General features: G+C 42.7%; 1 protein-coding gene across 5 annotated transcripts in view; it reads left to right on the top strand.

Annotated features, from left to right (window-relative positions):
- FGFRL1 (fibroblast growth factor receptor like 1) overlaps nucleotides 1–26,627 on the top strand; it is a 176,339-nt gene that overhangs the window by 144,862 nt on the left and 4,850 nt on the right. For all 5 annotated transcript variants that reach the window (XM_071556987.1, XM_071556990.1, XM_071556988.1 and 2 more), the window contains 3 exons: nucleotides 14,839–14,919; nucleotides 20,193–20,477; nucleotides 23,579–23,932. In XM_071556987.1, coding sequence (XP_071413088.1) covers nucleotides 14,839–14,919; nucleotides 20,193–20,477; nucleotides 23,579–23,932 — 720 coding nt within the window. The remainder of the gene's footprint in view (nucleotides 1–14,838; nucleotides 14,920–20,192; nucleotides 20,478–23,578; nucleotides 23,933–26,627) is intronic.

The raw sequence follows: 26,627 nt of genomic DNA, 5'->3' as shown, positions 1-26,627 counted from the left end.
CCTGGGAGCAACTGATTCAAACTGGAAGCAAGTCACCATCGAGCAAGATAAAGAGGGGGATGCATCAGCTGGATAAAACAGGCACTGTTTTATAGCAGAATTTCAAAAGAACCTGTTAGGCTTCAACAGGGAATCAGGTCTTGTACATAAAGCTTGTAAATATACAAATCATGATACTGTGATTAAGCATTGTTGCTTCCCAGGGTTTGGCTTTTAAGGGTGTAGTTTTCTGTTTTAACTGCAATACTTGTGAAGATGTGCCGTGGTCTGGGACATTTTTCTCTTCCCGGTTACCTCGCAAGGAATTTGCATTCCCGCTCTGTGCCTGCACTTTGGTGTGCGTGCTGCCACTGAAAAGGCTGTGAGCCATAAATAAAAGAACAATATGACCACAAGCACCCCCTGCAGAGGAAGAAGAAAGACATGAGTAACATAATATGCCAGAGAAAATCGTGGGCCAGATAATTTATCCACCCTTAATTATTTCTGGGCCAGGATGAGGTATTTCTGATAGTAAGAAAGCAACTCTTTTTTTTCATTAGTAATTTCAAACCTTTGGCCTATTACAATTTGATTCAACTTTTAGTCGACTTTTTGTCAAGCAAAAAATCACCAAAGGTCACTCATGACCACCACGGAATCAACTGCGTGTGTGTTTCTGAAGCAGAAGGACTATTTTTCATGCATTTCTGATACTTTCAGCCACTCAGATTCCTGTGTCTTGAAAGAAAACACATCTCAGGTGTCACATTAATCTGGTTGGTATGAGATTATGGCTTGCAAATTGCTGATTTTGGATATGGGTGGCTGGTCCATTTAAACGAGTTCAGCATAAATAGTAATAATAGACTTACAGTGGCGCAGCCTTTCAGAATACGAGACAAAAAGCTGTGCTTGTTAAAACAAAATATACTCCAGAAGCAGGAAATTTAATATTATTAATGAAAACAGGAGGAATTATTAGGAATGTTTTCACACGATAGAGTTCCTCATTCAGGATGTATTACTGTGGGGACTTCACCAAGGGGTTCTTGCTGAATCCTTTTTCACTGAGTGTGTCTGCAGTACTGTGAACATTCCTCCTGCATAACCTATGATGTATTTGTAACATTTGCATGTAATCTGTCACACAGGGCCTCTGCTATAGAGCGTGGGAGTTTTGGGCCTGTGGGATTTGTGAGGCTCCAGATGCAGGAGTGGAAGTCAGTCAGATTTGTGGCATGGAGAGGGGTTTCCCTGGTGTTGGAAGGAGGGAAGAGATAGCCCTGAGTGTACTGCAATCCGACTGTGCACAGCCTATTCTCACAGGGTTTCTGTTTTCAAGTTCTGGATGTGTTCTGGCATTGGAGTTCTCCTTTTAAGCAGCTCTTCTGCAATTTTTCAAGGTTCACCCACAAGTCATAATTACCCAAGGGGATAACAGCACATGGATGCAATGAAATGCATTCATAAAAGGGCTTGTTTTTTGCATTGATGGGGCTCCGACTGCTTGTTATCTCTGAGCATGATTTAGAGGGACATAAATGTAGCATCTCAACCTTACACATTCATAACCCCTTCCATCAAAAAATCTCAAAGCATTTTATGCACAGATGTAGCCAGATAATATGTCCTGTTGTCTGTGTGGCATCTCCAACATCAGTTATCATCATTCTAAACCATATGTCAGAGTCCAGAGTATTCCCTGAAGTATTTTACATGGGAGCAATCATGTAAATAGAATATCTGGCAATCTATGAATGGCTCACAGGATTTCAATCAACTGCACAGTTTTAAAATTGGCATTTAAATCCCTCTTACATCTGTTGTTTAAAATAGCCAACAGTGTGTGGAATACATTCAGTATGCAAAATTCATATGAATATGTTAATAATAATATACATTAGAACATTAATAAATGAGGTGTGGAACTACAATGCTTGTTAGAGTAAATATGTAGAGGTTTTTGAGAAATCACTGTTTACTAGTAAAAAAAAATAGATATTTCCACTCCACAGATAATACTGAGATGTTCTCCATATCTTGAATACAGGACTTAAATGTTCCCAGTTGCCTCCTTGGTGCACACTGTGGCTTCCAGTGCTCTCCAAGAGTCGTCCATATGGGGTAACTTGCATAGAAAGCTAATAAACTGCACCTGCTTTGGCTTCTAAATATCAGAGGGTGAAATACCTCTTGGAAGAAGTTGTCCAGGCAAGGTCCTAAGTGACAGCTAACTCTGGTTAGGTGTTAGCTAGCTCTGGTTCATTGGCAAGCAATGAATTCCAGCTGGAGCCCTAGTCTGTCTCCTCGATACATTTCCCTGTCTACAAACCAGTATTACTCCTACAGACTCTCTGCCCCTGTTTCTTCTCCTCAGTGAAGCCTTTAAATGAGGTTCAAGGTGTGAAGAGCACCAACATGGAACTTGTGTCTCTGACTGTAGGGGGTTCTGAGTGTTGGGGAAATCTGTACCCTCACTCTCAAAAATATGCAGTAACTCTGCATCTGAACACCCAAATCTGTTGAATTCTACCTAAAATAGTCTTAGATTTCATATGTTCAGAGATTACCTTTAAGAGCCCCTTCCAATGCAGGCTATTCTATGATTTTATGAATCTGTGCTTTCTTAAGTAGCTTCTGTCTTAGGTTCTTTCTGGACCTGTAATGGTTGTCATTCTCATACACTGCTGGTCATGTGCTAGGGCAGGCATTAAAAGAAAATGCAAAAAAACACAAAGGAATTAAATTTCATCCCACAGGAATGACTGTACTATGCTAGTCATTGTTTAGAAGCATGTTTTAGAAATTTGTAATGACAGCATTGAGATTATATAGTTAATTGTGGAGCAACGATTTTTACAATCTGTGTTTTACCCCACAAGGAAAGCTATGATTTACTCCCAGTAATTAGGTTAGGTTTAATTTTGGCGAGACATAGGCCCGTATTATCCTGTGTAATATACAGTAATCCTCGTGTTGGGTAGAGTGCCAAGTATTCCGTTTGTTTTGGGAGCCAACAAAATTGCCACTTGTCCAGGGTTGTTCTTGGACAGAATTGTGAAAGAGGTAACATTTTTCTACTTAAACCAGTTTATTATAAGTCTGACAATGACCCACAGATATATGTATCATTGATTCAACATTTTGCAGAAGGTATATAGCACCTCTCTAATAAAATTATGTATTTAACGACATATGGGGACAATGTTGCAAGTTTTGATACCAGACACCAAGGCTAATTTCTGTTTTTTATGAGCAGACCCCAAAATCTTATTTTTTTAGCTTCTTGTAATGAAGTAAAGTAGAGTGGTCAGAGAGATAACACCACTGCCATATTGCTATTGCACAGCTGCATATAATTTTGTTTAAGTTTAGTTTAAAAAGTTAAGTTTGTTTTTTCTCTCTAAAAATATTTTTTCTCTCTCTCTAAAAAGAGTTTCTGTTTTTCATTCTTTCAAATGTATTTTCTATATTTTCTGACTTAGTTCTTTACCTGTTCTTTATAAAGTCCATTTATCAAAAGATATTTGGATATAAAGTCATAGACTGGTGATTGATGAGGGGCTGGCTGCTGCTAATGACATATTACAATCCATGTTTATTACATATATGGATTGTTTGCTGAAATAGTTCTCTTCTGAAATCTGAGAGGAAGGATTCCCTAACCAAATTTTGTGCCTCACTGAATATAATGAATATCTTAGACACTGAGACTTCTAGATGTTCTGCAATGTCCAATTAAAAGCTATCACTGTCTATTAATATGTTAGCACTGTTGCCACTTATAGGTGCTTGTATTTCTTGAAATCAAAGTTAAAACATAATAGACTAATGATGTGTTTTGATGAGGTGTGATTTTTCACCTCAAAAAACCACACATGGGACATACTTTTCCCATTAAAGATGTTGAGCAGCAGTCCTCCCTGAGAATTTGCTTCATTTGGTAATTGCCATAGGACATTTCGTTAGAGATGTTTTTACTTTTCTACCAGAAGACTATGAAATATTTAAGTTTATAAAGCTTTCATACTGGTGTAGAAGAAACAGCTGGATCCACATTCCTGACTCTAAAGTCCAGTATTGCAATTCCCAGTTCATCATGATGGATTAGGTAATTCCACACTAAGGAATTCTCTCAGTGTTTGAATGAGACAGGACTGTACAATTGATTAATTTTGTTTGATTATAAATGCCATTCTAAAATAATGTGGCTCAGTCACTGATATATATGACCTCTCTTTCCTTCTAGCTGCTCTGGAAGTTTCTTTGTGCTGACTATTCTGACCATGTGAATTTTCAGGGAGATAGAACACGTGTCAATGTTTCTATATATTTTGATGAAGAATATAATAAACATTGATTGGTGCTACTGGGAAGGAGAGCGATAAAGGTATAACTTCACAGGGAGCATCAGCTGTGTAGTAGTTAAAATAGAAGGCTGAGCGCCAGACCTTATCAGTTTATCCTCACCTCTGGTGTAATCTTCTTATCACTAGCCTTGTGCTGGTCCTTTCGGTGGCATGCCTCTCTCCCCCAACCCTAAGTAATTTAGGATTGTTGAAGATGGAATTTTGGCCTATGTTCTTGGGTGGAGTGTTCATGCCACCTCTCTTTTGGCATCCACTCTATGTGGCCATCATCTCTTCTGCAGTCAGGGAAGACAAGTCAGGGAAGATGTCAACCTGACCTTTTCATTCTCTCTCTGAACCTGAGTTAGGTTTCTAAAGTAAAAATTTAAACTTTTTTGTCAGATAACAGGTAAAATCACAGGATCCTTCCCAGTGTTTATAAACTTTCTGTAAGTAACTAATGATTTATTAGTATAAATAAGAAATGCAAAAGAAAGTTTTATAATTCAGATAGACTGACTGGTGTTAAAAATGAAGTTTTGCTTCTGAACTCTGTAAAAGTACAAAGCCCCCATCATTCTCCCACTAGGCCAGAATGGGATGGGTGCTAAAAATATGGTTTTTGAGGAACCTTAATACATGTAACATGCGGACAGTAAACTGTTTAAACAGGGTCTATCCTTAGTGCTATCTGTGAACAACGTCTAATACAGTGGGACCCTGTCTCTAAGAATGACTTGATGCTATGATAGTAAAACATCCTGAGAAATATTACCAATTTGTTCTGGGTCTGGAACAGCTGGTTGGTAATTGCTGTCTTTTGGGGGCTGCTATTTCATACTCAGAAAGTGCTGGTGACAAGGCAGAAGCCTAACCACTCATCTTGTTCTCTGATTTCTTCTCCCTTTCATCCTCTCCAGTAGCAGATCAAGACTGTAACCGCAGACTGGTGCCTGTGGTACAGAGCTCTCCGGGCTGCTGTCTGTGTGTGCTGGGGCACGCTGATAAAAAAAGCAACCTCAACAACAACAACAACAACAAAGGAGGAAGAATTGTTTTCTTGCCCCCTGTGGCATGAAGACCTAAAGTCAGGCAGGAAGTCCTGGTGTCTGGAGGAGTCAGCATGGCGGAAGGGCTGTGATTGCCTTTGTAATGTAATTGTTATAATGGCAGGCCAGGGAATTGCAGTGGTGGAATGAAAAGCTCCAGCTGTTTCTCCTTGTGGTTCCTTGTGTGGTTACAGCAGGAGCTAGAGCATCCCTATGAGCAGATGGATCCATGACTAAGAATGTGTCTCAGATGACTTTGTGAGCTCTGTGGGTTGCGAGAGACCACAAGAAGCAAGGCAAGAGCTAAACCTTCAGAAAGGCTTCTCCTTCCACAGTGTTATGGAAGCAGATGGTTGGGGAAGGAGGGGAGGAAAGTTATAAACTAGGTGCAGATCTGAACCAGATACAGAGTCATGTGCACAAAGAAGAGAAAGAGAGAGATGAACATTTTATGCAGAGATCTCATTCTGTATTGTCTCAGAAGACCTTCAGAATTCCTCTGTATAGATGTAGCCAATTGAGAATTTGTCACGGTCTTCTAAGACTCCTTTTTCATTAGCATCCTTTTCTGTTTTCTTTCTTATCAATCATACATACTGTATTCACAGTAACATTGAAGGAGTTACTAAAGCCCTCTTTGAGAACTTCATGAGCCAACTTCAGCAAATGGATTTATGAAATCTATAGTTCAGCCCTAGTTAGACCATTATAGTTTTTTATCTTCCAAAGTTTGAGGCTGGAAAGCTAACTGGCAGAAAAGGAGCTGGGGATGTTGGTTGAGAGCCAGCTGAACGTGAGCCAGCAGTGTGCCTAGGTGGCCAAGGAAGCCAATGGGATCCTGGTCTTTATCAGTAATAGTGTGGCCAGCAGAACAAGGGCAGTGATTATCCCCCTGTACTTGAATTCTGTGTTTAGTTTTCAGCCCCTCACTACAAGAAAGACAGTGAGGTGCTTGAGCATGTCCAGAGAAGGGCAGTGAAGGTGGGGAAGGGTGTGTAGAATAAGCCTGATGAGGAGCAGCTGAGGGAATTGGGGGAGTTTAGCCTGGAAAAGAGGAGGTTTGGGGGGATCTTCTCACTGTCTACAAGTCCCTGACAGAAAATTGTAGCCAGGTGGGGGTCAGTTTCTTCTCCCAAGTAACAGGTGATAGGATGAGAGGAAATGGCCTCAAGTTGCACCATGGAAGGTTTAGATTGGATATTAGGAAAAACTTCCCAGAAATGTTTGACAGGCATTGCAACAGGCTGCCTAGGGAAGGGGTTGAGACACCATCCCTAGAGATGTTTAAAAGACATGTAGATGTAGCCCTCAAGGACATGGTTTAGAGGGACTTGGCAGTGTTAGGTTTGTAGTTGAACTCTGTGATTCTATGAAATAGAACTTCTTTCTCTTCTTCTGTGTGACTATTCTGTAGTCTAGCAGATACCCCTCTTGGGAAGCTTTCACATATGCTCCATTTGAATGCTTTCATTATCTAGCTCAATTTTTTTTGTGTGTATTAATCCCTTTATATGCTTAAAATACCACTTTCTGGAGTTCCATCTCTCCACCTTACACATTTACCTCTCTAAGGAAATATGTGATCCCCTTCATTACCAAAATTTATAGATCAAGCCCAAGCAATAAACCACAACATTCTTTAGTGGTCTGCAAGAGCATAGAACACGGATATGTCCACGTTGCTCTCTCAGCAGAGACTGCATTATTAAGAAGGAATTGTTAGGAAGAGAGTTAGTTCAAGTGCTGGTAGCAGCTTACGGACAGCGGTACTGGTTTCTTTCTGGGCTGCTAAAACTCCCCAGGAAGTGGGGCTCGTTTGTCTGTTAGAGCTCAGCTGGTACCAGCCAGTAAAGTAAACTGGCTCTGAAATGTCTTTGACTGCTCCATAGTCACTCCTTTTCTCATTCTGTGCAAGAAAGTCTTCCTTGGCCTTAAGGAAGTAATTTCTGATAAATGTGTGTTGAGTTGTGGGATGCAGCAATAACCACCAATTTAGAGCTTTGTCATGTACAGGTTATAGAATGGGCCTGTATGTCACCGTAACTTAAAAATGTGATTTACTGATCTAGCTATGGACAGACATCTTGTTTCTTCATTGCCCAGCCAGGGCTTTTGTCTGTAGTGTGTGGAGCCTCTTCAGTGTTTCAGGAGGCAGATGGGCTGCAAATGTTTCCTTTGCAAAGCATCCTCCTTACCAAGAGATTCCCAGTGCTTGGCCAGAAGTGAAATCCATGAAAAGTTTTGCATGGAAATTCTCATGAAAATAGCCAGACCTGAAAATACCACCAAAAAAAAAAAAAGGCAAAAAAAAAAGCCATGAACACAAACTTTTTCAATTTTTATTGTCAGGAAATTCCAGTATCAATAACTCTGGTTATTTTTGGACCAACTAGAGCCAAAGGCAGTAGGCAGTAAAGTCTTCAGTGCCGTCACTGAGGGAAATTCTCTGCCAGTAACCTTTTGGATTTATTGTGTGGTTTTTTTGTCTTCTTCTTTTGTTTCTTTGTTTGTTGATGTTTTTTGGGGGGTTGAGTGTTTTTTTTCTGAGAAAGGCAGAATGTTCCTTGGCCATGCACTCCTCTGAGTGAGTTTCTGCTTTTTCACCTTGAGGGATTTTTTTCTGACTGAACCCAAGGAGACCATGAGGTCTTTTTTCTTATCTCCAAATATTCCTGATACCTTTGCTTTCACTGAGCCCTTCTAAATAAATTCTAAACACATTTCCTGTGTTTCCATAACATCAGCACTGTTAATACAGTAGGTGACACTGTTAATATAGCTGGCAGGTTAAGGAATGGTGAGCATGAGATGAAGGGTTAATGGAGGATCTATGAAAGATGTTCAAAATTGTATCTAAGTTTAGACCAGGTTTGTGTTAGTGGAGTGAGTTTGTTGAAGTTTTGTCCTATCTGCCTCTAGCAGAAAGGACAGTTCAGTGAAGAGGCTTGCTAAATTAGGTCTCAATGATGGAAGAAAATTCAGAATTAGTCAAAATGTAGACTTTGCATGTTAGTCCTCATGATTTCAAATCACCTTGGCATCACCCAAGGGTCCAGAAGCCATAACTCAGGACTACATAATTTTGCAAAAACCACAAAGCACATTGAAAAAAATCACAAAATCTCAAAAATTGGTGTATTGCTCTTTTTCCTCCAAGTTTTTGGTATGTATCTGTACAGAGTAGAATTGTTATTCAATAACAAAAAAGGCCTAGATTCTAAAGTAGTCACTTCAAGGTCAAGATCATGATCAAGGTCTTCCAGAAACATCCCAAATATCACAAGATGAGCAATAAGCCCCCACTAACTGGCAGTGGTGCCTGCTAGATGGGAATTTGTGCTAGCCAGTGGGTTGGGCTGTTTCCCTGGCCACTGAGGGTTAACACCAGATGAAATTCTAGTGAATCCTGGGGTGTTAATCCACATTAAGGAGATCTGAGGAAAGCAAGTGCCTTAATCCCTGTAAACCCACAGATGAAGTTGTTGCTGCCTTGCTACACATGCACCTTATGGACCATTCATCTGGGCATCAGATGAACCGACCAGGACAGCAGAAGAGTCCCTAAAACAAAGCACAGAATTCTCTTTGCCTTGTGTTTTCCTTTAAGTTCCAGGAAGTATTACAGAAAAACTGGAATGAATCTGAGATAAACTGCAGAGACCTGCTCTTTCAGGTGGTACTTGCTTTCATGTGTGTTTATCTGCTAACTGCTGCACCATCAAGGCTACTGAAAAATACGTCAAATCAGTTCCTATTCAGAGTTCACAATCTAAGAAGTTTTGTTGGTTAGGCTCAACAGAACAAATTCTGATTGAACTCCTAGGAAGGCCCAAGACCTGACTCCCACAAGCAACTCGTGTTTTGCCACTCCCTAGACATGTGCAGCAGTAAAGGACATTGGGGAGCAAATATGATGTGCAAATGTGATGGGTAAACGCGAGAGTCAGCTCTTAAAGCCGGAGTTCAGAGAGATCTCTTTCATTCATCCATGGGAGAAGGCCTCATTATAATTGTTCAAGCCTGACTGGATTACATCACTTTCCCCCTCATTTCACTCCCTCCCCACTTGCCTCCCTCCTTTTATTTACACGCCTTGTTCAGCGCAGTGTTGAGCGGGGGGCCTTAATGATGGATGCTGATCGCTTCATTCCCCATTGCCCCCCCCATCGCCTCCCCCAGTGCTTTGAAGTGTGCTCAGGTCTCAGGCTCCAGTTCAGAGGTCACTTTGTTTATTTATGCAAAGCTGGCTCATCTGTGAAATGGGGCTTTCAAGGCCTCTGACATCAAAGGCTCCAAAGCTGGTCCCATCAAGTCAGAGCAGGGACAGGCCTTGCATTATAACAAATTAAAGCAACTTTGTGAATCATAGACAAATATGATGGCTAGGTTTTTGCTTCAAAAACTGGGTTGTTATTTTGACTTGTGGTTGGATGGCCTGAAAACCCGTCATACCCTTCTGGCTAGAGCATGAAGCCTTCTTGGAGAGTCTGTGGGTAAATAAAACTTGATCCTGACTCAGTAATAGTCTGAATATTTCCCATCAGTTCTCTCAGAGCTGGACCGTTATGCAGAATTTTCCATTTGTTTTAACTTTCAAGAGGGAATGGAGCAATTCTGCTATGGTAATAAACAGTAACTATACCCCACTGAAGTGGCACTCTTTGTCCCATAGGATCCTCAATGGGCTTTGTCAGTTGATGGAGTTACATACTCCAAATCCCTCTTCTGCAGAAATCCAGCCTGCTTTGGGACAGGGGATAGACCAAAAAGACACATGGCAGGCAATATGCATAGAGCATTGTGATTTCTGAGATAAGAAAGGGCACTTTGTCCCATGACATCAGCACTAAGAATCAGGGCCAGATACACTCAGACGTGTCCAGTCTCACATTAAGCCAATCCCATGACTGCCCCTTTCAGCTTCATCACATACCTCCCCAGCACCACCAGCATCTCAGTTCTGTGGCATCTCAGACCTAAAAACCAGCTTGGAATGAGATCCTGAAGCAAGAGAGAGGTAATGGCTGGGGATGATGCCCTTGTGGTGACGTTCCTAACAGCGGGCTGATGCCTCTGTGTCCATCCTAGCTCCGTCTTTTATGGTCCTGTGCAGTATTTAGAGGCAAAGGGGCTTCATGACTTTGTCCCATGTCTCTAAGTCTATCACCTGACATGATATTGGAGCCTTGCCCTTCGGGTTTCCCGACCAGTCAGCATGCTTTGTAGTACCATGGAGCCAAACTGTACAGTGAGGACACCTAAATCATATGTATGTTTTCTTAGCACCAGATACTCGTGACATAAAATTAGTCAGTGATTGCTTTTCAAGGCAGGTTTTCCACTTCGTCTTCCAACTGGCTGCTATCCTAAGCCTGTGATAGTGTCCAAGAAGTCCAGTACAGGCTGACCTTCCAATATAGGTCACAGAAAAGGGAGCTTGTAGGAAACTTCAGCAGTTCATCCTTCTTAGTGCTGCCTGTCACAGTTATATGCTGGCAAGCAAAGCTGGCAGGGCTGCATAGCTGGTCCCTGCTGCCCTTTGACTGCAGGGTGATTTTTTGTATGTATTTATCACCCCAATCTGCCCACCTCTCTGGGGAGGTGACAAGAACATGAATAAGTAACTGGTTTATAGGTAATTTTTTAATATAGCAAAGACTCATGTGATTTCTGATACTAATTCATCATTTTGTGTGCTAGTCATACATATCTGAATGTGGCTTGTTTTTTTCAGGACCTCTCTCTGTCTAGTAAGAATATTGCCAGGCTGGATGCATTTGTGAAGCTCAGGGTGAAATGCAAACAGCAGATCTTCAGATCTGACACTATTAACCAGGTTTCAGACTGCAGGTTTGCAGACACCTCTGAAAAAGCAGGAAATTTGGCTTTGCCCTCAGTGTCACATATTCCTCCCTAGGAGAGAGCAGACTGAGCAAAGTGTGTTTGCAGTACAGAAGGATACCCATCCTTCCCAGCACAGGGACTAGAACAACCGTAAAAGTGTTTCTTTACCCTAGGAAACCACTTGATATTAAAGTTGGAAAAATCAGAAAGCTCTTCAAAACAGGACAGACATATTCTTTCCATGCAGCCACAGTACTGACTTTGGGTAAGGCTGGTGAAAGTCAAATATTGGTGATATCTGAATTAGGCAGAGGTCTCCCATCCTCAAGGTGTTCCTGAAATATCTGTCTTCTGAAGTGTTGTTCTACTTTATGTAGTAAGAAGCTTTTTTTTGCTCTCTAAGACCATGGGTCAGAGCTTAAGACACTCACCCAAGGTGCAAGAATGGAGATTGAAATCCCTCTCTGAATTCAGTAGAAGAGGGACCTGACCCTGGGTCACTCACATTACAGGTTAACACTTCTTCATTATATCACTGGCTACTCTGCTGCCTCACTCATACTTTTAAATTCAACTGGAGATTCACGAACTTGAGGGAACCTTCCCCAGAATGAGTTTCATCCAATTTCTGCATCTCATGAATCAGCTCTTTCGGGTGCACTTCTCAAGTGTGCATTTGTTCAGATACAGTTATGCTGAAGGTAGAGACTGCTGTAACATCCCTCACCCCGTGTGCAGCTCTGGGGATAGGAAGAAGCAGTTTTGCTCTACAAGAGTTTCCATGTTTATGACATTTCCCCTTCTCAAGACTTCTGGCATTGTTGTTAATGTTACCACATTCCTAACACACATGAAACAAGATCCAGTGTATCTAAACCAAGGTGCCTAAATGTATGTAATTGTTTATTTCAGTGTAATTAACTATTTAATCAGCTCAGCATAGTGGCATTAGTTATCCTGATCTCTTCCCCCCAGAATGTTTTTTCTGGGTTTGGTTGGTTACTCCACAGGTTTGCGATTTCGCAGGATAAAGACCGAAGAAGCATCTTCAAAGGATCAAACAGATTCAGAGAAATTTTCCTTACATCAAAAGCTTGGCAGCCTGTCAGGAGGTGTGGAGACTGCCAGTCAGTCCTTGTGTGTCAGCAGTAGGAGTGCACATGGGCTGACATACTGTAACATGAGGCAGCAGGCAAGGGAGATATACTGCTCTTTGTGCATGAAGCTGAGCAGGATTAAGATACAATTGACAGAACATTACCACTTAAACGTCTTAACCACTCCTAAGATTTTCAGCAGTTAACAAAGAATAGGAATCCTGAATCTCTGACCACTGTTTTTCTTTATTTTCCATTACCCAATGCATTTTTCTAATTGTGCAAAGAGATTTAAAGTTCTCTGTCAGAAAGCATCTAAGATTTCATTTGTAGCACTACTGATACTTACAGTAAAAAGTACATAAGTTCCAGGAATTAACTGATTTGGCATTATGACTGAAAGGAGACAATCTGTCATATGCAAGTCATAACATGTAATGGGTATATTTGTATTCCCCGCATTTGGTTTTCCAAGGCTGTGAAAATATATGTGCAAAATGCAGCATGTGAGTTGCTCACCTCCTCTGTAACACAGGCTGCAGGTCAGCCTCGGCAGAGCCTGGGTGCTACGTTGGCACTTACGCACTGTGTGATAGTTGGTGTTTCCTGGGTGTGACCTGGTTCCCACTGCTGCCCTGTGGTTTGGGCTGGGAGCTGGCTGGGGCACCCAGGAAAGCCTCTGGGTTTCCGCGGATGGATGGAGGGTGAGTGGGACGTGGGAAGGGGCAGTCAGCTGGAGTTTGCTGCTGAAGTACGAGCATGGTGTGCTACTGCCCAGAAAGTTTTCTTTTCCCCTCGAGGTGACAGCTGTACATACCTCCAGGGGTAACTGCACCAAAGTAACCAAAAGGAGAGGAGAAAAATCTGTCAGGGTTGAGGGGGGTCAAAACCACATGGCATGACAGCCTCTTTGCTCAAAGAGCAGAGGCAAACGAGAGCAGAGCATCTGTTGGCATATAATGCCCCTTGCTGAAGAGATGGGATGATTTTCTGGAGTAGCCAAACCTGAGGTGATGATGGGGCTAAACACATTCTTCTGTCACAAAGACTGCACACAAATTTACACACTAAATGCTGTTTAAGCACAACTCAACTTCTAAAACAACTGTAAAGAGCAGTTTTCGTATTTGCACCTTTTTTTTTGGAGGGGCATGCTTGTCTATAAGCTGAAATAAGCCTTTCCCTTCTTTCTCAGAGAGTACAGAATGAATTTTCTCCTCTTTTGCTCATGAGACATTTTTATAATGGGTTTTAGGAGTTGAGCATTTAGAGGGATTCATTCCTTAGATCAGATGTTTCCACTTCTCTTTATTTTTTTATGCCATTGTGTTCCTCATTGAGATGAACTTTTTCCCAGCCTGCACCTGACCTATCTCTGAAAATCAAATTTCACCCACTTCAGTGCACTTTAGGTAGGAGCTGAGGAGCTCTTGGTCAAGATCATCACCTCAAATGCAGCTGCTGTGTGCTGCTGTGCCACCTGTAGAGTACAGAAATAACCTTAGAAGAGCCATATTCTCCTGCACCATCATGTGTAGGTGCCCAAAGTCCCTCAGGTGGACCTCCCTCCTGGTGTGAGGCACTACTATATGAGCTTTCTTGGAGCTGAGAACTTATGCAATAGAGGTTGAGTTGTTACTGGAGGAGGAAAAACTTCCCATCTGGGCACTGCAGAGGTGTGAGGTTACCAACATCCCTGGGTTGCAGAAGGAAGTTCAGGGTACTCTCCTTCTCCCTTGGCCCTCTTGGAGACCTTGCAGGTGGCCATATCACAGTGGCAATTTGATGTGGGGGCTGCTGGAGACATGGGGTGTTTATCTTGTGGTGATTTGAATTTCTCCTAGCAGGACAGCGCACAAAGTCAAACTTTTAGTGCTGCTCTGTGGTAGTGGTATAGACAATTAGAGTGATAGGGACAAAGTGGTGTGTTGATAGAGGTGGTTGGGTGGTCACAATTAGAAAAAAACCCCATAAACAGATTTTGAATTCAGTGTTGTTTTCACCAGCCATAACTTTGCGTTCAACATCCCCTGAGAGCTCATTTAACTCCAAAACTGCCTGCTTTTCTGATTTTACATGGAAGCTGAAAGGTGAATTAGTGGCTCTAATTCCACTGCTTGTGCTCTGTATGACTGATCACATAAGGCTTCCACCATCTCCTAGGTTTAATTGTCTTTAATTTTGGTTTATACCATTATTTGCATAGAAGGTACAACAGATCAGCTCCTCCTAGGGAACAGCAACATGTAAACATAAACAAAGAGCCTCTTGTCAGGTATTAATGCAAACATTGATTAATCTCCCATTGCTTTGGTAGCCTGCTGAAAAGCTCATAAAGCACTAAACTAAATTGTTCATTAAACCGGCCAGTCTCTAAGTGCCAGGATGTGGATGCCTAATGTATGCTGAGTGTGTTTCAGCTGCATGGTGCCACCAGGAGGAAATGCAAACTCTTGTTGTCAAACTGTTGCACTGCAGGAGACCTTCTCAACCTCTTCCCTTTCCTTTCCTTTGCAGATGATGCCAGCTCAGGAAAGGATAGCCAGGTACCTGAGGGCTCCAACGGAGAATATGAAGATCAGTCTGGGAAGCAATGGGGTAAGGAGCACTGTATGTTTTTTGGTTTTCCTCACTTCTTGGTTCAGTGTTATTCACATGGCACGTTTCTCAGTTGCTGAAGGAGAGGAAAGGCAGAGAAACTGGAGTGAGTTCTCCCTACATATGGTCAAGTAATAAACAGAGTGTCAGCTGAACATGTTGGTGTGGATGGATTGCATCCAAGGGTCCTGCAAAATGCAGCCTGTGGTCGGCCCTAGGGCCCCCTGCCATATACCCCAGCAGGTTCTCCCTTGTATTTGTTTTTCTGGGCAGTGACTTTCTTTTGCATGTGCAGCTATTATAGCTTTCATAGACTCCCTATAAAAAGCATATTGACTTTTACAGCAATATTTCCAAAAGTCTTCAGTGCCAACATAACACTGCTCCTACTGAGGAGGGCAAATGGGAGGTCTGACTTCACTTCAGGAGAATTAGCACTAGGCCAAGCTCAGTGTTTTTTGAAATTACCCTCTCTTTTACACACCTGCCTGAACTTTTCTGAGCCCTGGACTGTTCAGGCATAAGATTTTGTTGCTGTTGCAGAGCTTTGGGGAACTGCTAAAATCTCAGTTGGAATGAATCACTGCAAGGCCTTCAGGTCCCAAGTTTGGTCCAAGAACTCCTGGAAGGACAATAAGTTGTCAGGCTGATGCCAAACAGCTTTTGACCATTACTGACAGGAGTGTGATGTGAGTTTATGAGCTCTGTGGACGAAACACAGCATTTCTATTTTGTTCATGCAATACATTGCTCTTTTTAGTTTTGTAATACAGAGATGGCTTTGTACCACATTTGTGGTCAGGGAAAAACCTCACAGGAGTGGTAGGGGTGGAACCTGACAAGCTTTTGCTGTATGAGTCCCCATCACTTAAGCTCAGGCCAGTTTCCTTCAGGAACTAGCAAATAAGGGATATGGTGTGCTGTAGTCCAGGCTATACCTGAATTACAGATTTATCTGAGGCTGTGTTCGTTCAGGGAAAGGAAGGTATCCTCCACTCATTCTGGAGAAGGATGACAACATTTTAGACCTGGAGAAAGGATGTCTTAGAGAAACTACAGGTCAGGAGTACTTTAGGAGGGACTCAGCAGCTACTAAGAAAAGCTGCCATCTCTCCATGTTTCATCACTGTAGTAAATAAAGCTCCACTTTGCTTTCCATGTGTTATCACAGAGTGATATCACTAGGTCGAGATCCTGCCCCTATCAAGAGCAGGGAACTGATGTGAGGAAAGGTAGATACTCCCATCCATGTCCTCCCACAACTGAATGAGCTCTTATCCAAAAGACTTGAAAGTATTTCAGTGCTTAGTTGTATCATGACATCTTTTTCATAAGTATCATAAAAGCTGGAAGTGGTAGTGGCTGTGACTATGTGGAGGTAATTGTGGTGGATGCAGCAGACATCGTTTCAGATAATCACCTCACTTTGTATGAACAACACCTGACAGAAGCCTCTGGGATTGATCCATGCCCCACAGGGAAAGGAGTGCACAGATTTCTATCACAGGTCTTTGTGCTTACAGTCTTCCATTTCATTTAATTTTCATTAGCTTGAATAAATCTTCATGATAAACAGCACTTCAGCCAGGAACCCATACACAACACTCTCTGTCCCCATCCACTTGTGTTTTCCCTTGCTCTTGAGTGTGACATAATTTATACTGTACAAATGTGGTTCATGTTTATGAAGGAAATGCCAAATGATGAGGAGAACAAGCATGTGAAGTATAAATAACACAAAGGCACTTTGTAATGGCCTTTGCTGGCACTCCAACAAGCAAAATGTCTGTAGATGGTACAGATTTGGGTACAGACATTTACTAGCATCACCTCAAAGGAGGCTTTTTCTGCCTGTCTCTCACACTGCTGTTTCTCCTCTTTGTGTTTGCTGGATCTCCTTTTCTCTCTTAGGTGTGCATGTCTCTCTCTCTCCTTTTTTAACTGGCTTTTCTTAACTTGTCCAATTCAGGCTTTTGTGAAGGAAACATTCAGGACTGTGTAAATGGGATCTGGTTTCAGCATATTGCACCCAGCCTGGAGTAGCTTTTGAGTCCACATAATCACTTAAACTTTCCTAAACAGAAGAAAGGCAGAAAGAGCCAAAGAAGTGTAGCTTTACCTGTAGTTTGGTATATTTTTGTCAACCATCTACAAGTAGCGAATGCAAGATCTCAGGCAGATTCATGAGCTTCACAGTGGGACAAAAACCAGAAATGTTAAAGCCCTGCTTTTTTTTGGGTGGAAAGAGAGTTTCTGTCTTACAATGCCCTTACTGAGCAAAGATACCACCAAGTCATTCTGAGAGCTCTGAGTCACTCCCTTGACTCTTCATTCTGCTGGGGAAGTGTGACTGTCCTGGCTCCAACCTGCTCTTTGATGTGTCCCAGCCCAGGAATCCCATCTATGAGTTTCTCCCCCTACCTGGACCTGGAGTTCTTAGTCTTGAAGTAAATTACTGCTATATTAGAGGATAACTGTTTAGACACATTTCTGCTGATTCCTGACCTCTTTGTGCACCTTGCAGACATTCACTCATTTCCACAATGACAGCCTTTACCAGCACGTCTCCTTTGGCTCAGACTCAAACTTCAGAATGTCATTGCCCACAGCCTGCAGCTCTGATAGGGTTCATTGTCAGGGAGGGTGATTGTTTTTGCTGGGAGGGAGCCTCCTGCAGCAGACCCCAAAGGGAACACCCAGCAATTTGGGCACCACAACCTGTGGAGTGGGTTAGTATGTCACACTTGCTGCTCAGCTGTCACGGCAAAGACTTCCAGTGCCGGAGTTACTCTGGTTCATTGGATTACACATGAAAGCCTCTGTGTGGAGAGTAAAGCATTTCTGAGCAAGAGTTTGAAATAACATGAAATGGCTGGGACCCAAAATGACAGCCAAGGGGGGGCGAGGGAAGGCTGTGGAGACAGATGGTTTCCCCTACGGAAAAGGACTCTGCAGAGAGGAGTATGCCAAAGGGTGTCTTCTTCCAAGAGAGAGGGATGTTGGCCAAGGCTGCAGGGGGGTGAGGACTATGGGATATGTTCACAAACCTCAGGGAGCAATGGCTGCCATTCCCCAGTGCTTGGGGACAGGAAGCTGTGGACCAGCCTCCTCCATTCCGGAAAGGTCCACTAGGATGCACATCCCAGAGCTTCTGGCCCTCAGCCCTGGGCAGCAGAACTGGCTGAATGGGAGAGAGTCCCACCATGCTATTCTGCAGCTAACTTTCCTGATACGTGAAGCATAATTTTCTCAGCTTGTTTTGGTGTCTTACATGCTACTGAGGTTGTGTCTTTCCAGTTGCTATTGGTGAAGGCCAGTGGCTGCCCAAGAAAGCAGTGGAACCACCATCCCTGGAAGTGTTCAAAAAACATGCAGATGTGCAATTAGGGACATTGTTTAGTGGTGGAGCTCACAGTGTTAGATTAATGGTTGCACTCAGAGATCTTGGAGGTATTTTCCAACTTCAATGACTCTGCAATGGGCATAATTCAACCCCGTGTGCCACAAAGCTGCCCCCTCACCTGTTTCTCTTTTTACCCAAGAAAATGATCAAAGAAGAGTTACCAGGGGGATGCAAAAATGCAGGGTGACTGTCCCTTAAGGCTGAAGAGTAATACCAAAGTAAGCAAGAAGCAGGGTTCAAAAGCAGAGGAGAAACTTGTGGAAATGCTGAACGGACTTACAGGAGGGACTGGTTTTGCCAAAATAAAAAAGGAAGAAGACAGGTGAACTTGGCAGAAGCATTTTGGGTGCAGGGGAGAGTGTCAAGTGGGAGTCAGAAGTGGTATTAATCTCAGCAGAAGCCTGCAGTTAGAGGTGCCCCTGGACTGGCATTGTGTAGTTAGAGAAACTGTGAGAAATTTGTGATTTCTTTTGAATTTTTCGTTAAAGTTCAGATTTTGCGAGTGGGGACCTTGCATTTCTCTAGTGTTCATATCACTGCTGTTAGAAATATGGGTTTCTAACAGATTTGTTGCCTAAGATGAGTAGCTTAACCCATGATTCTGTCCACCAGCAGCTCTTGCTTCAGACTCTGCATTTTTGGGATGGACTGGCATTGGGGACCATCTAACAAGCTGTATAACAAACTCAAGGGATTTTCACTGCATCTTTTAATTTCTTTGTTTCTTCATGCCTTTCAACATGAATGCTTTGTAAACTGAAGTTGAATGTATTGCACATATTTAAGTTCAGATCAATGTACAAAAGTCTGGCACACTTCTGGGACTTTCCTATGACTAAAAAACTGTTGACTCTTCTTAAGTCCCATTGAAGACAGTGAGAACTAAGGGACAAAACATCTTTGGAGACTGAAGCTTCTTGTGACAAGCAAAAAAATTGAGAAAAGGGATAGCCTGACAGGAATCTGAGCTTTTTTCTTTGGTTTTGGCTAAGGACCTGCCTTTGTGGCATGGAATATGGTAACAATTATAATGTGATTATGGGGCCACATTTTGCCTTCAGCTGCAGTAGTGGGGTTTTGGTATCATTTTGGGAGATGGTCTGGTGCAGTTGCCTTACAGACACAGAAATTTCAGGGTTGTGCTGTTGACTAAAATGGGAGAAAAGAGCTTTCAAGACAATGTAGATAAAATAGAGAGCTAGTCTTTAATGAAAGTGCTTTCAGGTGCCACAATACATAAATGCACACACCAGCATAGAATTCTGTTATGAGTTTAGCCAAGTAGGCTAAACACAACTTTATAGCTTTAACTAATTACCATATCTAGTGGGTACATCCAGCCCAAAACCCATTTACACCTGCTACCACTTTCAGAACTGCCCTGTTGGAGTCTTTGCAAGGGTTCTAGGACCTCTGTCTTGTTTTGACATTATTCTGGCCCAGGTGCATGTGTCCCAAACAAGCTGTCCTTGCTAAAACCTCTTTCCTTGAAAAGACCATGAAACAGAATTTCAACAATATGGCACAAACTGTGAGAAAGGGATTTATAAACTGTCAGCTGATACCTTAAGTGTGAGAAACTATACAGCCATATTAAAATACACAAATATGTAAAAATCTTAAGGCATCATTGCTATGCAGAAGGCTGATGCAGTGGACTTAGCAGTCCAGCAGACATTCAAATGCATCAGGCTAGGTGGTGTCTCCTTTCCAAGGAAGTCAGTTTGAGCTGATATGAGGAAGAGTGATACACTGGTGTGTATGGGGCTGCCAGCTGCCTCTCAAGCAAATTTGGTCATAACATTTGACAATATTATCCTTTTCTACATGTCCTTTTGTCACCACAGTCAACTTTTCATGCCTCTTGCAGCCCGACCCAGGTTCACTCAGCCTGCCAAGATGAGACGGAGAGTGATCGCCCGTCCTGTCGGCAGCTCCATTCGCCTGAAGTGCGTGGCCAGTGGGAACCCAAGGCCTGACATCACGTGGCTAAAGGACAATAAGCCCCTCACTCCCCAAGAGATTGGGGAGAACAAGAAGAAGAAGTGGACGTTGAACCTGAAGAACCTGAAGCCTGAGGATAGTGGGAAATACACCTGCCGGGTGTTTAACAAAGTTGGGGAAATCAATGCAACGTACAAAGTTGAAGTTATCCGTAAGTGCGGCCTCTGGGGTGGAATGGGAGGGAGGGAACTTTGATAAGGGTTGGCTGAGTAAAAAGAGCATGATGGCAAGTGTGCAGGGCTGGTAGCTGGACACAGGAGTGGGAAAATGTTCAAAACATCAGCAGAGACAGAAGAAACATTACTGAAACTCTAGAATTAAGCTGACACCTGGGCAAGACAGAGTAGCAACAACACGTGTTAGTTGCTGAAATGAGGATGGGTACTTGGGAAACAATGATCTCTAAGAACACCTGTATGGTGAAAGTTCACCATCTTATTCTACCAACAGAGTCAGTTCAAGGACAGACTGAGAACTAACTGAGAAAGCCCTTTCAAGTACCATAGAGGAGGGGTGGAAATATTTAGGACAGCCCAGATTACTCTATCAGAATAGATGAAACAAATCAATTGAAAATTTAATCTAGAAGTCTTCAAAGGGAAATAGCACAAATCTTATGTCTAGAGTGATTAGCCAGACAAGACTTTAGGGCCAGATTCTAAAAAACATTTGGCCATCTGAAGGTTCAGGTGGGTACAAATGAAAAAACAAATGCTGAAAAATTCCCACTAGGGTCCAGTCTGTATCTTTAGATGTCTATATAGCTTTAAAGATTCAATCCTTAGAAGATGAGCTGTGGGGGATTACCCTGCATTGTGGTGAGGTAAATTGCTCTTCTTACTATCTAGCTATTCTGATTCTTGCTCTCTAATATCCTGTTTCCCCTATTATTACCAAAGATAATTATACTCAAATCCTACCTAAGTCTAACAGAGAAGAGCTCCTATTCTTAAATCATTGTGCTTTGTCTATGACATCATCATAAGTTGTTATGGAAATGATTGCAGAGCAGTCAACTCGAGAAAGAGGAAAAGATGAACTGAGTGGAGGGAAGATTGAATAGCCTTCATTAATGAGGAGGAGAGGCATAGAGGGCTATTTCCAGCCACTTTGATAGTATGTTGTTTGTCTGTGCATAGATTTTAACATGAGAAAGTTTATCCCAGTGTGAAAGATTGTTCTTAAAGGTAAAGATCTGTTCTCTGATAAGTCCTTTCTCTAGAATCACAGGAATTAAAAGCACATGTGGGAAGCTCTGTTGAGCTCTGAAGGCACAAACCTGCTGGACATCTGGGATTGATAAAGATGCAGCTGTGTGGAGACAGTAAAAACATGTGTTTACACTAAAACCAGGAGCAGAGGCAGGGAAATGAATCAAGCCCCATCCCAATGGCAGCTGTGGCATTTTCACTTCATCAAAACCAGACAGCACCAGGAACAAACCCCTTTCTGTGTCCCTGTTTATCTTGGTTTTTATCAACTTAAAGATGTATGTAACCTTTGTTTTCATTAGCTTTGGCTGGCTAGGAGTGAAAACAGTAACCAAAGCTGGAACCAGAGTCAAGGAGATAAGGGCATTAAGCAGTTTTCAGACATCTTTCTATTTTTAACATCATTCTGTGGAGCATTACAGGTTTTATTCAATTTCCTTTTTTTTCCCCAAGCCTCCACTCCTAAGTCCTGCTTATCTGAGTCTCAGTCTCCCCAGCTGTGATTGCTGCTTTTAGTCCCAAGGCAAAGCCTACAGAGACCACTGTGGTATATTTGTTTCCCAAGCACATCTTTAGAGCCCTCATTATTGGACCTATCCTGAGTTTTTGAAAGAGGGTCCATTGTTCCTTCCTCTCACCCCAAAGCCAGCACTGGTGGGAGCTGTTTTGTTACATGCTCAATCCAACAGTGTTTGCCATTAAAAGGAGTTGATGATTGCCAGCAGTTACCACCCACTGTGATACCATAATTTCTCTGTGCCTAGGATAGAGGTTTGCAGTACCTCCTTGTCTGAATACTGTGACTGATTTATCTGATTTTAACACTAAAAAAAAATAATTAAAAAAAGAATCCAAACATTCCTCAAAATGAGGCATATATTTTTCTTTTTGTTTTATGTGGTGTTGACACAACCTAAGGCTTATGATCATACTGGAAAGGATGGTCTTGTGAACGTCTTCCGTTTGATTTCCTTTCCAACCATCTTGTTTCATTCCTCATCTGAGACTTAAGGCAAGAAAACATTGTGAGAAAGAGAAGATTTTTGTTATTGAATAGAAAAGTGAAAGTCTTCTGAGCTCTTCCTCCACAAAAATTATCTCCATAGTGAGTGTGGTGATAATTAGACTGCAGAAAGAAATGATAAAAGCAGGGAGGTGAGGATGAAGTGAAGGACTTCCTCACTGGTGGTGCCTGTGGTCTAAACTTCCCCAGTAGCTGATGACATGACATGGGGTGGCTCCCAGCAGAGTTTGGTCACCATAGGAAACTACCAGACACAGCAAGAGACATGACAGATATCTCTTGAAGGTCTCCCAGACAAAAGATGAGAATATCCACAGCCTGACATAGTCTGGCATAGAAGTGGTCTTTTCCCATTAATTTTTGTGTCCTTAGGGCACATTTGTGAAGACTGTAAGGAGAAGAAACATGTCTTTACCCCCCTCATTGTCCCCAAACTGTGGGTAGCCACAGTGGTTCTGGTGTGGCACCTTAATAGATAAGTACCTGTAAAAAATCTGCTATAAACATGAGATTGTGTCTGAAAACACTTAAGGTTCTGTTTTACTCACCTGTAAATTGCACCTTGCTGGACATGGTGGTAAGAGACATGGCATCACAGAACCACAGATAGGAGAGTTGTTCAGTTTAGAGAAGAGAGAGATTAAGAAAGTCTTCCAAAATATGAGGACTCGAGGGGAGAGCATACTTTTCTCCAGATCTCATGTAAGTAGAAAAGTAACTTCCTTCTTAGAAACAGGAAGATTCAGGTTGTGCATGAGAACCGAGTTGCTAAGCCTCAGACAGTGGAGGAGTTGTCTGGAGAGACTAGAGAGCATCTACCATTGGAGGCTTTGGCAGAGGCTGGGCAAATTTATGTCAGGAGAGGTTTGCAGAATTCTCAGCCTGCCTTGGGGCAGGGAGTTGGACCAGACTATCATTTTGCATCCCTCCTACACCTTTTTCCTATGTTTCTGCAATTGCAAGTTACTGAGATTGGCAAACACCTTTTCCCATGGAACTCCATTTGTTTCCATGCAGAGAGGACAAGGTCCAAACCCATCCTGACAGGGACACATCCTGTCAACACCACGGTGGACTACGGTGGGACCACATCCTTCCAGTGCAAAGTCCGCAGCGATGTCAAACCTGTCATCCAGTGGCTGAAAAGGGTGGAATATGGCACAGAGAGCAAGTACAACTCAACTATTGATGTTGGGGGGCAGAAGTTTGTTGTTCTTCCTACGGGGGAGGTCTGGTCCCGTCCAGATGGTTCCTACCTGAACAAACTGATGATTACTCGAGCCAAGGAAGAGGATGCAGGGATGTACATTTGCCTCGGGGCAAACACCATGGGCTACAGCTTTCGCAGCGCTTTTCTCACAGTCCTGCCAGGTGAGTTGACTTTTTTCCCCCCATCTGTACCAATAGTCTGCCTCATGGTATTACATATACAATTACTGATGCCCACTGAGCTCCCTGGCCCTCTGTGATGCCTCTGTGATGATTTAGGCTAGCCCAGTTCTGATAAGAATGAATGCAGGACTAAATCAACCCTGATTTAAAACAGTCCCTGCTGCAATCCCATTAATAATGTTTCCTTTTCTCCCTTCACGGGAAATAATCACAGAAGCACAGAATGGGTCAGATTGGAAAGGGCCAGAATGGGTCATCTGGTCCTACTTCCCTTCTCAAGCAAGGTCATCCTAGAGCACATGGCACAGGATTGTGTGCAGATGGCTCTTGAATATCTCCAGTGAGGGAGACTCCACAACCTCTCTGGGCAGTCTGTTCCTGTGTGTGGGCACTCACACAGTAAAGAAGTTCTTCCAGATGGAACTTCCCATGCATCAATTTCTTTTCATTGTCTCTTGTCCGACTGCTGGGTACCACTGAGCAGAGCCTTGTCCATCCTCTTGACACCCTCCCCTTTAGATACTGATAGACCTTGATGAGGTTCCCTCTCAGTTGTCAGGGTGAACTATGATGAATTATCTGCTTCTTTATGGAAGAGGAGCTGGGAAAGGATGCTGCAATTGCAAGCACTACATTGCTTTAGTGCTAGGATGCAGGACAGGAGAGGGGAACTGAATAACAGCACAGTTTGCAACCCCTTCCTTTACATTTCTCCTTTATTTTGCCCTTATTTATATTGCTTTTAGTGGTAAAAGGAAACAATGGTACAGGCCCATAAAATGAGAGAAGAATAAAAATGTCCCAGTCACAAGGAAATGAAAAGAATAAGTGCGAAAACCAGACTGATTGATTAGTTAAATTCTTACCCACTTGTCCCCTGGGGTCCCTGTACCAAACTCACAGCTGCTGCCCTCTTTCCCCAGACCACAGAGCTGGTGGCCATGTCCAACTGAGACTGTAGCAAATGCATTTGAGACACACCATCTTTGCTTGGCCATTTTCTCCTTTGCCTCTTGACTGTGCAATTCTAGTCTAATATATTTTTTTATTGAAAAGGGCATTTCTTTGTGCCTCACCCTGCCTTGTGAATCTAGTTTCAGATCCACCAGTTTTATGGCAAAAATAAGTCATACTGCTTTTTCTTCCCTTCACCACCACAAAGCCAAAATGAGAGAGACTGCTAAGAGGGTGCAGGAGCTGGAGCCAATATCAGAACATTTTAGCTCTCAGGTGTCTCCAGTCAAGACACCAGTGGCAGACAGCAATCATGAACTGGTTTTCTCTGTACGTAGTGGGGGAAATGCTCATGACTCCTGTAACTAAGGCAACATGTCTTCTGCTCATGGATTGCCAAAGCTCTGCATCTCAGCAGCCATCAGTAGTCACTAGGCTGAACTTAGATACTGACAGCAGGTTGCCAAGTAAGAGAACGTTTTTGGCATTGTCTTCTGCATCACTTGGATTTAGGACTAAACTCTAATTGAAAAGCCTGTCAATCCCAAGGAAAAGACTGCATGGGTGGGATATAACTCAAAGCTCTGGGAGTTTCTGAACTGGAGGAGTCTAATCCAGCTTCCACTGAAATCAGTGGGAGACTTTCCATTGATTCAAATGGGATTATAATGAGGCCTGATGCCAGAACCAGAGCCTGCAGGCTTGTTGTTATTGGCAATGATAGAGAAAGAGAGCCCAGCTTGCCCTAAGAAGCAAAGATGTGGTTGTAAGGCCATGAGTTAAAAATGACATTTTTCTTATAAATCTACCAGTTCTGACATAGCTCTGAGAAACAGCATGGATGAATATCAAAACACTCTCATTTTAGCCCAGCAAAGGATTTCTGCCAACCAACATGATGACTGTTTTTTTCGTGGTCAGCTGATGGGGTAGTTCTCTGATCCTGCCATGCTTTTAGCAGGAGGGTGGACCAGATGACCTCCAGACTCCCCTCCCAGCCTAAATTATTCTGTAATTTCCAGTGTTAGTGAATCAAAATTTTGTCTGTTGAGGTCAACAATATAGGTCCTTCTCACTTCAAAGAGACCACATGGTATATATTTAACATTTCAACCAGCCATAGGATTATTTGTCAAGAAGAGAAAAAGACATTAGTGTCATAAAAGAAGTTTGGCTTGAAAGTTAACTGATATATGTTTGAATATAACATACTGAGCTATTTAGATAGGCTGTGGGTTTTGAAATTTCTTGTGTCTTCCTGCAAGCTGAATTCCATGCCTAGGTATGTTTCAAGGCTTTGGAAATCCCAAATGGTAGCTATCCAGACAAGAATTTTCATAGCTAGTATCCTACCCAGGGCTCCTTTTGGTCTATAAATCAAGAAGTCAGGCAGAGAAACTGGAGTGGCTACCCAGGGTTGTACAGGCTGCCAACAGCAGAGAAGGGAAAGGGGAGGTAGGTGTGAAAGATGATGTCTGTAGCATCTTGTCTCCTCCACAGTAGCTGAATGCACTGCCTTTGAAAATCCAACAGCAGCTCCAAACAGATTGGTGGAGGTAGAGCCCATTTGGTGTTGGGAGCTGTGGACACACTTTAATGCTGTGGGAACTTTCACTTCTCCATGGCTTGGGCACCAGGGAGGGCACACCACCTCACCTCCATTTTCCCCATCCTTCAGCCTTCCTCCCAGCCACAGAAGAAACTCAAGACAACACCTCCG

The sequence above is a fragment of the Pithys albifrons genome, chromosome 5 (genome assembly GCF_047495875.1).
Source record: "Pithys albifrons albifrons isolate INPA30051 chromosome 5, PitAlb_v1, whole genome shotgun sequence".
Lineage (NCBI taxonomy): Eukaryota > Metazoa > Chordata > Aves > Passeriformes > Thamnophilidae > Pithys > Pithys albifrons.
The sequence above is the reverse complement of the archived record's forward strand: the minus strand, read 5'-3'. Positions and strand labels throughout refer to the sequence as shown.